This window comes from Mesoplodon densirostris, chromosome 11 (genome assembly GCF_025265405.1).
Source record: "Mesoplodon densirostris isolate mMesDen1 chromosome 11, mMesDen1 primary haplotype, whole genome shotgun sequence".
NCBI classification, from domain to species: Eukaryota; Metazoa; Chordata; class Mammalia; order Artiodactyla; family Ziphiidae; genus Mesoplodon; species Mesoplodon densirostris.
The window spans coordinates 54,508,733-54,521,572 of NC_082671.1; the positions used below are offsets into that span (position 1 = coordinate 54,508,733).

Genomic DNA, 12,840 nt, shown 5'->3' on the forward strand with positions numbered 1-12,840 from the left:
ATTGTCCTTAAAACACACACACATTCATTACCTGCATTTGAACAGCTTGAGAACTAATGCCATTCTCTCTTTGTGAACATTCATCTGACAGCTTCTTGTTATAAAGAGAAAAAGAGGTATAAAACGAAGCTCTGGGAAGCCTTGTTTAGATGAGAATGACTGAGTTGTCATGAAACAAAATTATAATAAGTCATATTCGAGCTATTTCAAGAGCAGGACACATCTGAAAATGGAATAATCTGAGGATCCACAAGAGAATCGCCTGAGACAAACATGAGCCCTGCCACAGCAATAAGTTTTACTCAGTCAAATGAGAAGCGGCCCAACTCCCTAAAGGCACATGGTCTGATTGGAGCTCTAGGGTACCACTGTTTTTTTTTTTTGCTTTTGTTTTTGTTTTTGTTTTTTGCGGTACACGGGCCTCTCACTGTTGTGGCCTCTCCCGTTGCGGAGCACAGGCTCCGGATGCGCAGGCTCAGTGGCCATGGCTCATGGGCCCAGCTGCTCCGCGGCACATGGGATCCTCCCGGACCGGGGCACGAACCTGTGTCCCCGACATTGGCAGGCGGACTCTCAACCACTGCGCCACCAGGGAAGCCCTAGGGTACCACTGTTTTGATCTCAGAAGCAAATGAAGAACAAAGCATAAAGAGTATTCATAATGAAAAAATATACTGAGCTGTATATTGTGAAAAAGAAACCCACCTAATGAACAAAACCAAGGTGTAGTGGTCTATGGAGTGTGGCAGAGATAGCAAAAAATCCATAACAAAGATATGACTCATCTCTGATACTCCTAGGTTAGAACATGAGACCTGACATCACAAGTGGCTGCCCAATGGGGGACCATATCTCTCTGCTCTCCTCAACTCTGCATGGGGCTATCTCACTAGTTATTCCCCATGGAATGTGCGTGGAGGTGACATGTTTTATTTCCAGGCCAGGAGGTTAAGAAACAGGCAAACCCTCTTAGTCATTTTCCCCATTCTCATTATTCCCATTTGCCCACTGGATGTTGAAGTTGAAATTGTTAAAGTCACCAGGAATCTAAGTCCCAGAATGATGGTCCACAGCCCCCTGCTGATCTGAAACTGCCTTGCACTGTTACGTGAGTAAAATAAAACCATATTCCTGTATGCCTCTAAAATGTTACCATTTGCTTTGCCTTTTATAGCAGCTAACATGACTCTAACTAGGAGACAAGCAAATTGTGTTCAAAATTATACCTGTTATGTGAATACGATATTCCTCCTTGAAGATCTTCTGGAAGAAAGGAATCTTGAACTGCATGTGAGGTGTGTGCAAACCGGGAAGATTTACATCGACGTCTCCCATGAAATGTGGGAATTCCCAGTCCTGCCAGAGAAAATCAACATGAAAACATATCTGTGATTTGTTTCATTCCTAAGCAGCTAAACACCAAAAATTGACTTTTCATAAGCACTTATTTTAAAATCATTTAAATGCAGCCAGCTGTTGGGTGTATCCGTTTTGTTCTGTGATGGTTGTTTTATGTACATTAGGTAGTGGTATGCAAACAAAATCAAAATTAAGTCATAACTTATATCCTTAGATTGTCCCTTTAATGTGATAATAAGAAACCAATGTAGATTTGATGTGCATCAATACATGTTTCTGTCTTTCTTTCTGGAGACCTGGTCTTACATTTTTAGAGGAAGGAAGTGATCCATATTTTATAAATATGGGATAATTTAGTTATATTTTGTTCCACTACTTTAAAAAAAATAAGAACCTTATAATAGCATATTTGTGTAAGAAGACAAAGTAAATAGGATCTAATTCTCTTAACCGAGTTCCTTAATTCACATCAAGGAAGCTTTATTAATCATCTCTGCTAACAACTATATGGAATGTAAAAATGCCAAAGACTCCTGTCCTGCCCTCTTGCAATTTAGCATCAATTTGAACCAAACGATGGAGGGCCTGACATACTAGCTTGCGAGATGAACAGTGAATTAATTCCCAAATTGTCATTAGTTATTTCCTTGTTGTCAAGGCAAAATCAGGTGGGATGACTCCTTCTCATAAAGAAGGAAAACAGATGCAAATGAAGATATTTTTAGGTGTCTCATCTGCTCTTGGCTTTTGGATAGAGGTACCAAATTAAAGTTCATAAGTAGCACGTGAAGAAGAAATACACTAAATAATGAAGAAGCCTTTAAGCTGAATCCATATTTTTATTTCTAGTAATGAAATGATCACTAATTAACAGTCCTATACTTAAAGAATATTTTTTTAAAAATGGATATGAAAAAATAATAAACAAAATATTAATTTAAGATTTCAATCTGCTATCTCAATATAAAAAACTTAATTTTTTCCAAGATTTCTATATAGGCAGCTAATAGAGGTGTGCTGATAATAGTGTGCATGAACACTTTAGGAGTTTCCATGTCCATTCCACTCTCCTCTTTGCTAAAAATTCTGATTAAGGCAGAATAGACCTTAAAGGAAAGGCGAGTATGTGAGTGGTGGTAACCAGGAAAGTTTTCAATGTCTATTAATTTCTTGATCTATGGATCACTTTAAACCACTAATAAGAAATAAATATATAAGAAGAAAATGATGCAATATCATCCCTTTTTATTGGTGTGTATGCAAAGTTCTTGTTGGTCTCGCCTCTCCTGGTTTTTCAGATTTCAGCAGCAAATAGACATGTAATTTTGGAAATTCAGAAAACCCAAAGCATTGGAGCTGAATGAATTTGGAACATTTTGATCTAAAATATTAGTAGGAAATGGATCGGTATTAATACTTGTGAACGATTGCATTTTATTAAAGTGCATTTGTTTTTGTTTTTTTCCCCCCACTGATAATATCTTGTTCTTTCTATGTTACTTGAAAGACTCTTGCAAGAGAATTGTAAATGAATTTAGTCTTTTACTAAAATATAACTGACATCTGCCACAAAAAAATTATGCTTGGCAATGGTAACCAGAGAATCTTTCACAAGCCCTAGATAAAAAACACAGAGCATGATCAATAGAGAAATTCTCTCTCTTATTTCTTGGTTTAAGGAGGAGTTTAGGATTAACAGATACTATTATCTATATAAAATAGATACACAATAATGACCTACTGTATAGCACAGGGAACTATATTCATTACCTTGTAATAACCTATGATGGAAAAGAACCTGAAAAAGAACACCTATATCTGTATCTCTCTCTCTATATATATCTGAATCACTTTTCTGTACACTTGAAACTGACACAACATTGTAAATCAACTACACTTCAATTTTTTAAAAAAAAGTTAAAAAAAAAAGAAGAGAATATTTCTTGGTAGTAATTGGGCAAGTGTACTTAGGGTGCCTTCTTTTGGAAAGATGTTCTTAGACTGTTATCATTTAGCTTTTCATTTCATGAAATGAAAGCTTTCTACTGGGTATGAAATCGATTTTAGTTTGAAAGTAATCTCTAGAGATTTCTTGTAGACAGGGATCAAAATTCCATTCCCCCCAAAATTGTTCCTCAATTATTTCCCACCTGTACTTGGAAATAGAAAGATGAATTAAGGAAATGGAATGTAGGGGAAAGAGAAGAGAAAGTCTTGCTCTTCATCTAGAAGATGGCATTACTTGTCCTTTTATTTTTTAAAGAAGGGATCAAGACAGGGATTTTGGGGGAAAGTGTGAGAGAAGTATCTTATGCCATCTAATAAATTAAAAACAAAGAGAACTAATAAAAGAGATGACATGTAAATTCTCTTAGATTCCCCCCTTATACATTATTTTTTATAATGACCAGATTTCGGTTTTCAAAACTGTCTTCCTTAGTCTTCTAACTCCCTACCCCCATTCTCTCCCTGGTACTCTGATTTCTGTAGTTCAGTTCCTACTCTGCATATTTCTGCAGACTGTTGAATCAGCATAAACTTTGACCTTGACTTAGAATGGAATGATAATAATAATTATTGCTGTGACTTCCCTGGCGGGCCAGTGGTTAAAACTTCACCTTCCAGTGCAGGGGATGTGAGTTCAAGCCCTGGTCAGGGAGCTAAGGTCCCACATGCCTCGCCGCCAAAAAACCAACACATAAAACAGAAGCAATATTGTAACAAATTCAATAAAGACTTTAAAAATGGTTCACATAAAAAAAGTCTTTAAAAAATAATAACCATTGCTACCACTTGCAATATGTTTTAGACTCGTCTTAATGGGGGCATCTGAGGGTGGTGATACCCCAAGTATTTATTTATAGGAGATAGAAGAGGAGAGAGGATGATATTCTGAATCCCCATCTTCATCTGTCAATCTTACAGGCTTCTTGCAAGGATGAGACAATGCCTGGACAGCAATTGGCACACTGCTGGAGACAGATGGAAGAGACAGAGACAGGCCAGCAAGCAAGGTTGATTTCCGAGCATGATTCCAAGGTCAGGGTTATCCTGAGAGTGAAGCAGAGGAAGCAGATAGGTCTGTTTTCAGGATGATTGCATCCAGGGCTGCCTCAAGGTCCAGATGAAAAAGGAAAACAGCCATCTTCTCCTTTCTGCCCTCATCCATGGCACAGCACTGGCCTCCTGAGGTTTCTGATGCGACTTGGGTCAGAACCGAGTCCTCCCAGAGGGCACCAGGAGTGGGACCATAGAGAAGGGCACCTCTCTCAAAGAGATGTATGAGGTGGCTTCAAAGAAGGATAGAAGAATAGGAGCAAATTGTGGGTCACACTGTGGCGACACACAAATAACAGTGGGGGACTTGCAGTGTGGTGGGGCTGGCACTGCTACTGTGTAGGCGGGAGCTGGTAAGCCAGCAACATGAGAGGCTAAAGGAAACCTGCGGATGCCTGCGGTATAAAGTATCGAGCACTGGCAGTGTTCTAGCATCATCCTAAGCTACAGAGTTACATTACATACAAAATCATCCCCAAATGTTGCTATTATTAACCCATTTTACGGATGAGAAGAATTTGCCTCACAAAGATTGAATTGTCACAAAACAATGTAGCTGTCATGTGGCAGAGCCCGGGCCAAAGAATACATACTTTCTGCTGGGTCACGCAGCCTCTAACCATGAAGTGACAACCCTTTTTGTTTTTGACTCAGTACTGGAGTTATTTGTACCTGCTGTACCTGTTCTAATAGAGAATCACTGATGACACTCATCACCTGCTCATGTCTCACACAAAGTCAGGTCCATGAGGGGCTTTAAACTATCCCTCCCTGCCACCACAGAAGGTTCTCATATTTTATCTGACCCTAGTTTGAACAAGAAGACCAACTATAAATTTTTCTCCACTAAGCAACTGTCTCGGGATACTTGGTTTCCAATCAGACTGTTGAGTAGGGAGATTTGACAAACGGGAGATTACTAGTAACTACTGAGATTCTCTTGGCATGAAATCTATGTATGTATAGTAGTTTCATGCACAGATTGTACGTACATGTTATGACAGCCATGGCTTCCTTTCCTTCTGCATACGTTTTTTTTTTATAACATTTTTACTGGAGTATAATTGCTTTATAACAGTGTGTTAGTTTCTGCTTTATAACAAAGTGAATCAGCTATACGTATACATATATCCCCATATTTCCTCCCTCTTGCGTCTCCCTCCCACCCTCCCTATCCCACCCCTCTAGGTGGTCACAAAGCACCGAGCTGATCTCCCTGGGCTATGCGGCTGCTTCCCACTAGCTATCTATTTTACATTTGGTAGTGTATATATGTCCATGCCACTCTCATTTGGTCCCAGCTTACACTTCCCCCGCTCCCTGTCCTCAAGTCCATTCTCTACATCTGCGTCTTTATTCCTGTCCTGCCCCTAGGTCCTTCAAAACCATTAAAAAATTTTTTTTAGATTCCATATATATGTGTTAGTATAGAGTATTTGTTTTTCTCTTTCTGACTTATTTCACTCAGCATGACAGACTCTAGGTCTATCCACCTCACTACAAATAAATCAATTTCGTTTCTTTTTATGGCTGAATAATATTCCATTGTATATATGTGCCACATCTTCTTTACCCATTCAGTTGTTGATGGACACTTAGGTGGCTTCCGTGTCTTGACTATTGTAAATAGACCTGCAAAAAAAATGGTGGTACATGACTCTTTTTGAATTATGGTTTTCTCAGGGTATCTGCCCAGTAGCAGGATTGATGGGTCATATGGTAATTCTATTTTTAATTTTTTAAGGAACCTCCATACTGTTCTCCATAGTGGCTGTATCAATTTACATTCCCACCAGGAGTGCAAGAGGGTTCCCTTTTCTCCACACCCTCTCCAGCATTTATTGTTTCTAGATTTTTTGATGATGGCCATTCTGATTGGTGTGAGGTGACACCTCATTGAAGTTTTGATTTGCATTTCTCAAATAATTAGTGATGTTGAGCATTCTTTCATGTGTTTGTTGGCAATCTGTATATCCTCTTTGGAGAAAAGTCTGTTTAGGTCTTCTGCCCATTTTTGGATTGGGTTGTTTGTTTTTGTGATATTGAGCAGCAGATGCTGCTTGTATATTTTGGAGATTAATCCTTTGTCAGTTGCTTCATTTGCAAATACTTTCTCCCATTCTGAGGGTTGTCTTTTCATCTTGTTTACGGTTTCCTTTGCTATGCAAAAGCTTTTAAGTTTCATTAGGTCCCATTTGTTTATTTTTGTTTTTATTTCCATTTCTCTAGGAGGTGGGTCAAAAAGGATCTTGCTGTGATTTATGTCATAGAGTGTTCTGCCTATGTTTTCCTTTAAGAGTTTTAGAGTGTCTGGTCTTATATTTAGGTCTTTAATCCGTTTTGAATTTACTCTTGTGTATGGTGTTAGGCAGTGTTCTATTGTCATTCTTTTAAATGTAGCTGTCCAGTTTTCCCAGCACCGGTTATTGAAGAGGCTGTCTTTTCCCCATTGTATATTCTTGTCTCCTTTATCAAAAATAACGTGACAGTATGTGCATGGGATTATCTCTGGGCTTTCTATCCTGTTCCATTGATCTATATTTCTGTTTTTGTGCCAGTACCATACTGTCTTGGTTACTTTAGCATTTGTACTGTAGTCTGAAGTCTGGGAACCTGATTCCTCCAGCTCCATTTTTCTTTCTCAAGATTGCTTTGGCTATTCAGGGTCTCTTGTGTTTCCATAGAAATTGTGAAATTTTTTGTTCCAGTTCTGTGAAAAATGCCAGTGGTAGTTTGATAGGGATTGCATTGAATCTGCAGACTGCTTTGGATAGTATAGTCATTTTCACAGTGTTGATTCTTCCAATCCAAGAACATGGTATGTCTCTCCATCTGTTTGTATTATCTTTAGTTTCTTTCATTAATGTATTATAGTTTTCTGCATGCAGGTCTTTTGTCTCCTTAGGTAGGTTTATTCCTAGGTATTTGATTCTTTTTGTTGCAATGGTAAATGGGAGTGTTTCCTTAATCTCTCTTTCAGATTTTTCATCATTAGTGCATAGGAATGCAAGAGATTTCTGTTCACTAATTTTGTATCCTGCTACTTTACCAAATTCATTGATTAGCTCTAGTAGTTTTCTGGTAGCATCTTTAGGATTCTCTATGTAGAGTATCATGTCATCAGCAAACAGTGACAGCTTTACTTCTTCTTTTCCGATTTGGATTCCTTTTATTTCTTTTTCTTCTCTGATTGTCGTGGCAAAAAATTCCAAATCTATGTTGAATAATAGTGGTGAGAATGGACAACCTTGTCTTGCTCCTGATCTTAGAAGAAATGGTTTCAGTTTTTCACCATTGAGAACAATGTTGGCTGTAGGTTTGGCATATATGGCCTTTATTATGTTGAGGTAAGTTCCCTGTATGCCTACTTTCTGGAGGGTTTTTATCATCAATGGGTGTTGAACTTTGCCACAAGATTTTTTTACATCTATTAAGATGATCATATGGCTTTTTTCCTTCAGTTTGTTAATATGGTGTATCACATTGATTGATTTGCGTATATTGAAGAACCCTTGTATACCTGGGATAAACCCCACTTGATCATGGTGTATCATCCATTTAATGTGCTGTTGGAGTCTGTTAGTATTTTGTTGAGGATTATTGCATGTATGTTCGCCAGTGATATTGGCCTGTAGTTTTCTTTCTTTGGGGCATCCTTGTCTGGTTTTGGTATCAGGGTGATAATGACCTCATAGAATGAGTTTGGGGGTGTTCCTCTCTCTGCTATATTTTGGAAGAGTTTGAGAAGGATAGGTGTTAACTCTTCTCTAAATGTTTGATAGAATTAACCTGTGAAGACATCTGTCCTGGGCTTTTGTTTGTTGGAAGATTTTTAATCACCATCTCAATTTCAGTGCTTGTGATTGGTCTGTTTGTATTTTCTATGTCTTCCTGGCTCAGTCTCAGTAGGTTGTGATTTTCTAAGAATTTCTCCATTTCTTCCAGGTTGTCCATTTTATTGGCATGTAGTCGCTTGTAGTAATCTCTCATGATCTTTTGTATTTCTGCAGTGTCAGTTGTTACTTTTCCTTTTTCATTTCTAATTCTATTGATTTGAGTTTTCACCCTTTTTTTCTTGATGAGTCTGGCTAATGGCTTATCAATTTTGTTTATCTTCTGAAAGAACAAGCTTTTAATTTATTGATCTTTGCTATCATTTCCTTCATTGCTTTTTCATGTATTTCTAATCTGATCTTTATTATTTCTTTCCTTCTGCTAACTTTGGTTTTTTTTTTCTTCTTTCTCTAATTGCTTTAGGTGTAAGGTTAGGTTGTTTATTTGAGATGTTTCTTGTTTCTTGAGGCAGGATTGTATTGCTATAAGCTTCCCCCTTAGAACTGCTTTTGTTGCATCCCATAGGTTTTGGGTCATCGTGTTTTCATTGTCATTTGTTTCTAGGTATTTTTTGATTTCCTCTTTGATTTCTTCAGTGATCTCTTGGTTATTTAGTAGTGTATTGTTTAGCCTCCATGTGTTTGTATTTTTTACAGATTTTTTCCTGTAATTGATATCTAGTCCTATAGCATTGTGGTCAGAATAGATACTTGGTATGATTTCAATTTTCTTAAATTTACCAAGGCTTGATTTGTGACCCAAGATATGATCTATCCTGGAGACTGTTCCATGAGCACTTGAGAAGAAAGTGTATTCTGTTGTTTTTGGGTGGGATGTCCTATAAATATCAATTAAGTCCATCTTGTTTAATGTATCATTTAAAGCTTGTGTTTCCATATTTATTTTCGTTGTGGATGATCTGTCCATTGGTCAAAGTGGGGTGTTAAAGTCCTCTACTATCATAGTGTTGCTGTTGATTTCCCCTTTTATGGCTGTTAGCATTTTCCTTATGTATTGTGGTACTCTTATGTTGGGTGCATAAATATTTACAAGTGTTATATCTTCCTCTTGGATTGATCCCTTGATCATTATGTAGTGTCCTTCTCTGTCTCTTGTAATAGTCTTTATTTTAAAGTCTATTTTATCTTATATGAGAATAGCTACTGCAGCTTTCTTTGGGTTTCCATTTGCATGGATTATCTTTTTCCTTTCCCTCACTTTCAGTCTGTATGTGTCCCTAGGTCTGAAGTAGGTCTCTTATAGACAGCATATATACCGATCTTGTTTTTGTATCCATTCAGCCAGTCTATGTCTTTTGGTTGGAGCATTGAATCCATTTACATTTAAGGTAGTTATTGATATGTATGTTCCTATTACCATTTTCTTAATTGTGTTGGGTTTCTTATTGTAGGTCTTTTCCTTCTCTTGTGTTTTCTGCCTAGAGAAGCTCCTTTACATTTGTTGTAAAGCTGGTTTGGTGGTGTTTAATTCTCTTAGCTTTTGCTTGTCTGTAAAGGTTTTAATTTCTCCATCAAATCTGAATGAGATCCTTGATGGGTAGAGTAATTTTGGTTGTAGATTTTTCCCTTTCATCACTTTAAAAATATCCTGCCACTCCCTTCTGGCTTGCAGAGTTTCTGCTGAAAGATCAGCTGTTAACCTTATGAGAATTCCCTTGTATATTATTTGTTGTTTTTCCCTTGCTGCTTTTAATATTTTTTCCTTGTATTTAGTTTTTGATAGTTTGATTAATATGAGTCTTGTCATGTTTCTCCTTGGATTTATCCTGCATGGGACTCTCTACGCTTCCTGGACTTGACTCTTTCCTTTCCCATATTAGGGCAGTTTTCAACTATAATGTCTTCAAATATTTTCTCAGTCCCTTTCTTTTTGTCTTCTTCTTCTGGACCCTTATAATTCGAATACTGGTGATTTTAATGTTGTCCTAGAGGTCTCTAAGACTGTCCTCAGTTCTTTTAATTCTTTTTTCTTTATTCTGCTCTGTGGTAGTTATTTCCACTACTTTATATTCTAGGTCACTTATCTGTTTTTGTGCTTCAGTTATTCTGCTATTGATCCCTTCTAGAGAATTTTTAGTTTCATTTATTGTGTTGGTCATCATTGTTTGTTTGCTCTTTAGTTCTTCTGGTCCTTGTTAATCATTTCTTTTATTTTCTCCATTCTATTTCTAAGATTTTGGATCATCTTTACTATCATTACTGTGAATTCTTTTTCAGGTAGAATGCCTATTTCCTCTTCATTTGTTTGGTCTGGTGGGTTTTTACTTTGCTCCTTCATCTGCTGTGTGTTTTTATGTCTTCTCATTTTGCTTCACTTACTGTGTTTGGGGTCTCCTTTTCACAGGCTGCATGTTCATAGTTCCTGTTGTTTTCGGTGTCTGCCCCCAGTGGGTAAGTTTGGTTCAGTGGGTTGTGTAGGCTTCTTGGTGGAGGGGACTGGTGCCTGTGTTCTGGTGGATGAAACTGGATCTTGTCTTTCTGGTGGGCAGGACCACATTCGGTGGTGTGTTTTGGGGGTGTCTGTGATCTTATGATTTTAGGTAGCCTCTCTGCTAATGGGTGGAGCTGTGTTCCTCTCTTGCTAGTTGTTTGGCATAGGGTGTGCAGCATTGTAGCTTGTTGGTTGTTGAGTGGAGCTGGGTCTTAGCTTTGAGATGGAGATTTCTGGGAGAGCTTGCACCATTTGATATTACATGGAGCCAGGAGGTCTCTGGTGGACCAATGTCCTGAACTTGACTCTCCCACCTCAGAGGCACAGGCCTGACACCTGGCCAGAGCACCAAGACCCATGGTTCAGAAGAAAAGAGAGAAGGAAAGAAAGAAAATAAATAAAATAAAATAGTTATTAGAATAAAAAGTTATTGAAAATAAAAAAATTAAAAATAATAAAAAGAAAGAAAGACAGATAGAATAGAGCAATCAATCCAAAAAACAAATCCACCAGTGATAACAAGTGCTAAAAGCTATATTAAAAAAAGAAAAAAGTGGACAGACAGAACCCTAGGACAAATGGTAAAAGCAATGCTATAAAGACAAAATCATACAAAGAAGCATACATATACACACTCACAAAAAGAGAAAAAGAAAAAAAAATACTTATATCTATATCTATATATATATAAAAGGAAGAGAGCAACCAAATTAATAAACAAATATACCAATGATGATAAACTCTAAATACTAAACTAAGATAAACATGAAACCAGAAAAAATTAGATGCAGAAAGCAAACCCCAAGTCTACAGTTGCTTCCAAAGTCCATGGTATCAGTTTTGGGATGGTTCATTGTCTATTCAGGTATTCCAGAGATGCATGGTACATCAAGTTGATTGTGGAGATTTAATCCGCTGCTCCTGAGGCTGCTGGGAGAGATTTCCCTTTGTCTTCTTTGTTCACACAGCTCCCGGGGTTCAGCTTTGGATTTGGCCCCGTCTCTGCATGTAGGTCGCCAGAGGGCATCTGTTCTTCCCTCAGACAGGACAGGGTTGAAGGAGCAGCTGATTCGGGGGCTCTGGCTCACTCAGGCCAGGGGGAGGGAGGGGTACGGAATGCGGGGCGAGCCTGCAGCAGCAGAGGCTGGCATGACGTTGCAACAGCCTGAGGTGTGCCGTGTGTTCTCCCAGGGAAGTTGTCCCTGGATCATGGGACCCTGGCAGTGGCGGGCTGCACAGGCTCCCGGGAGGGGAGGAGTGGATAGTGACCTGTGCTCGCACACAGGCTTCTTGTTGGCTGCAGCAGCAGCCCTAGCATCTCATGCCCGTCTCTGGGGTCCGCGCTGATACCCGTGGCTCGTGCCCATCTCTGGACCTCGTTTAAGCGGTGCTCTGAATCCCCTCTCCTCGCGCACCCCAAAGCAGTGTTCTCTTGCCTCTTAGGCAGGTCCAGCCTCTTCGACAGGTCCAGACTTTTTCCTGGACTCCCTCCTGGTTAGCTGTGGTGCACTAGCCCCCTTCAGGCTGTGTTCAAGCAGCGAACCCCAGTCCTCTCCCTGGGATCTGACCTCCCAAGCCATAGCCTCAGCTCCCAGCCCCCGCCTGCCCCGGCGGGTGAGCAGACAAGCCTCTCGGGCTGGTGAGTGTTGGTCGGCACCGATCCTCTGTGCAGGAATCTCTCCGCTTTGCCCTCTGCACCCCTGTTGCTGCACTCTCCTCCGTGGCTCTGAAGCTTCTCCCCGTCACTCCTTCATCGCCACAAGTGAAGGGGCTTCCTAGTGTGTGGAAACCTTTCCTCCTTCACAGCTCCCTCCCACTGGTGCAGGTCCCATCCCTATTCTTTTGTCTCTATTTTTTCTTTTGCCCTACCCAGGTACATGGGGAGTTTCTTGCCTTTTGGGAAGTCTGAGGTCTTCTGCCAGCATTCAGTAGGTGTTCTGTAGGAGGTGTTCCATATGTAGATGTATTTCTGATGTATCTGTGGGGAGGAAGGTGATCTGAACATCTTACTCCTCTGCCATCTTGAAGGTCTCCCCTCTGCATACGTTTTAAAAATTATATTTTGAAAATCAGATGAAAGTGTTGAATTAAGAGAATTACAAGGCAAGATGTGTTTGGCTACTAAGACCAGGGTACAGA

The 12,840-nt window shown here is 39.3% G+C and overlaps 1 protein-coding gene across 2 annotated transcripts in view; it reads right to left on the bottom strand.

Annotated features, from left to right (window-relative positions):
• The window catches only part of TMEM117 (transmembrane protein 117), a 531,055-nt gene that overhangs the window by 11,829 nt on the left and 506,386 nt on the right, over positions 1-12,840 (bottom strand). For both annotated transcript variants that reach the window (XM_060113376.1, XM_060113377.1), the window contains one exon: positions 1,227-1,356. In XM_060113376.1, the coding sequence (XP_059969359.1) occupies positions 1,227-1,356 (130 nt within the window). The remainder of the gene's footprint in view (positions 1-1,226; positions 1,357-12,840) is intronic.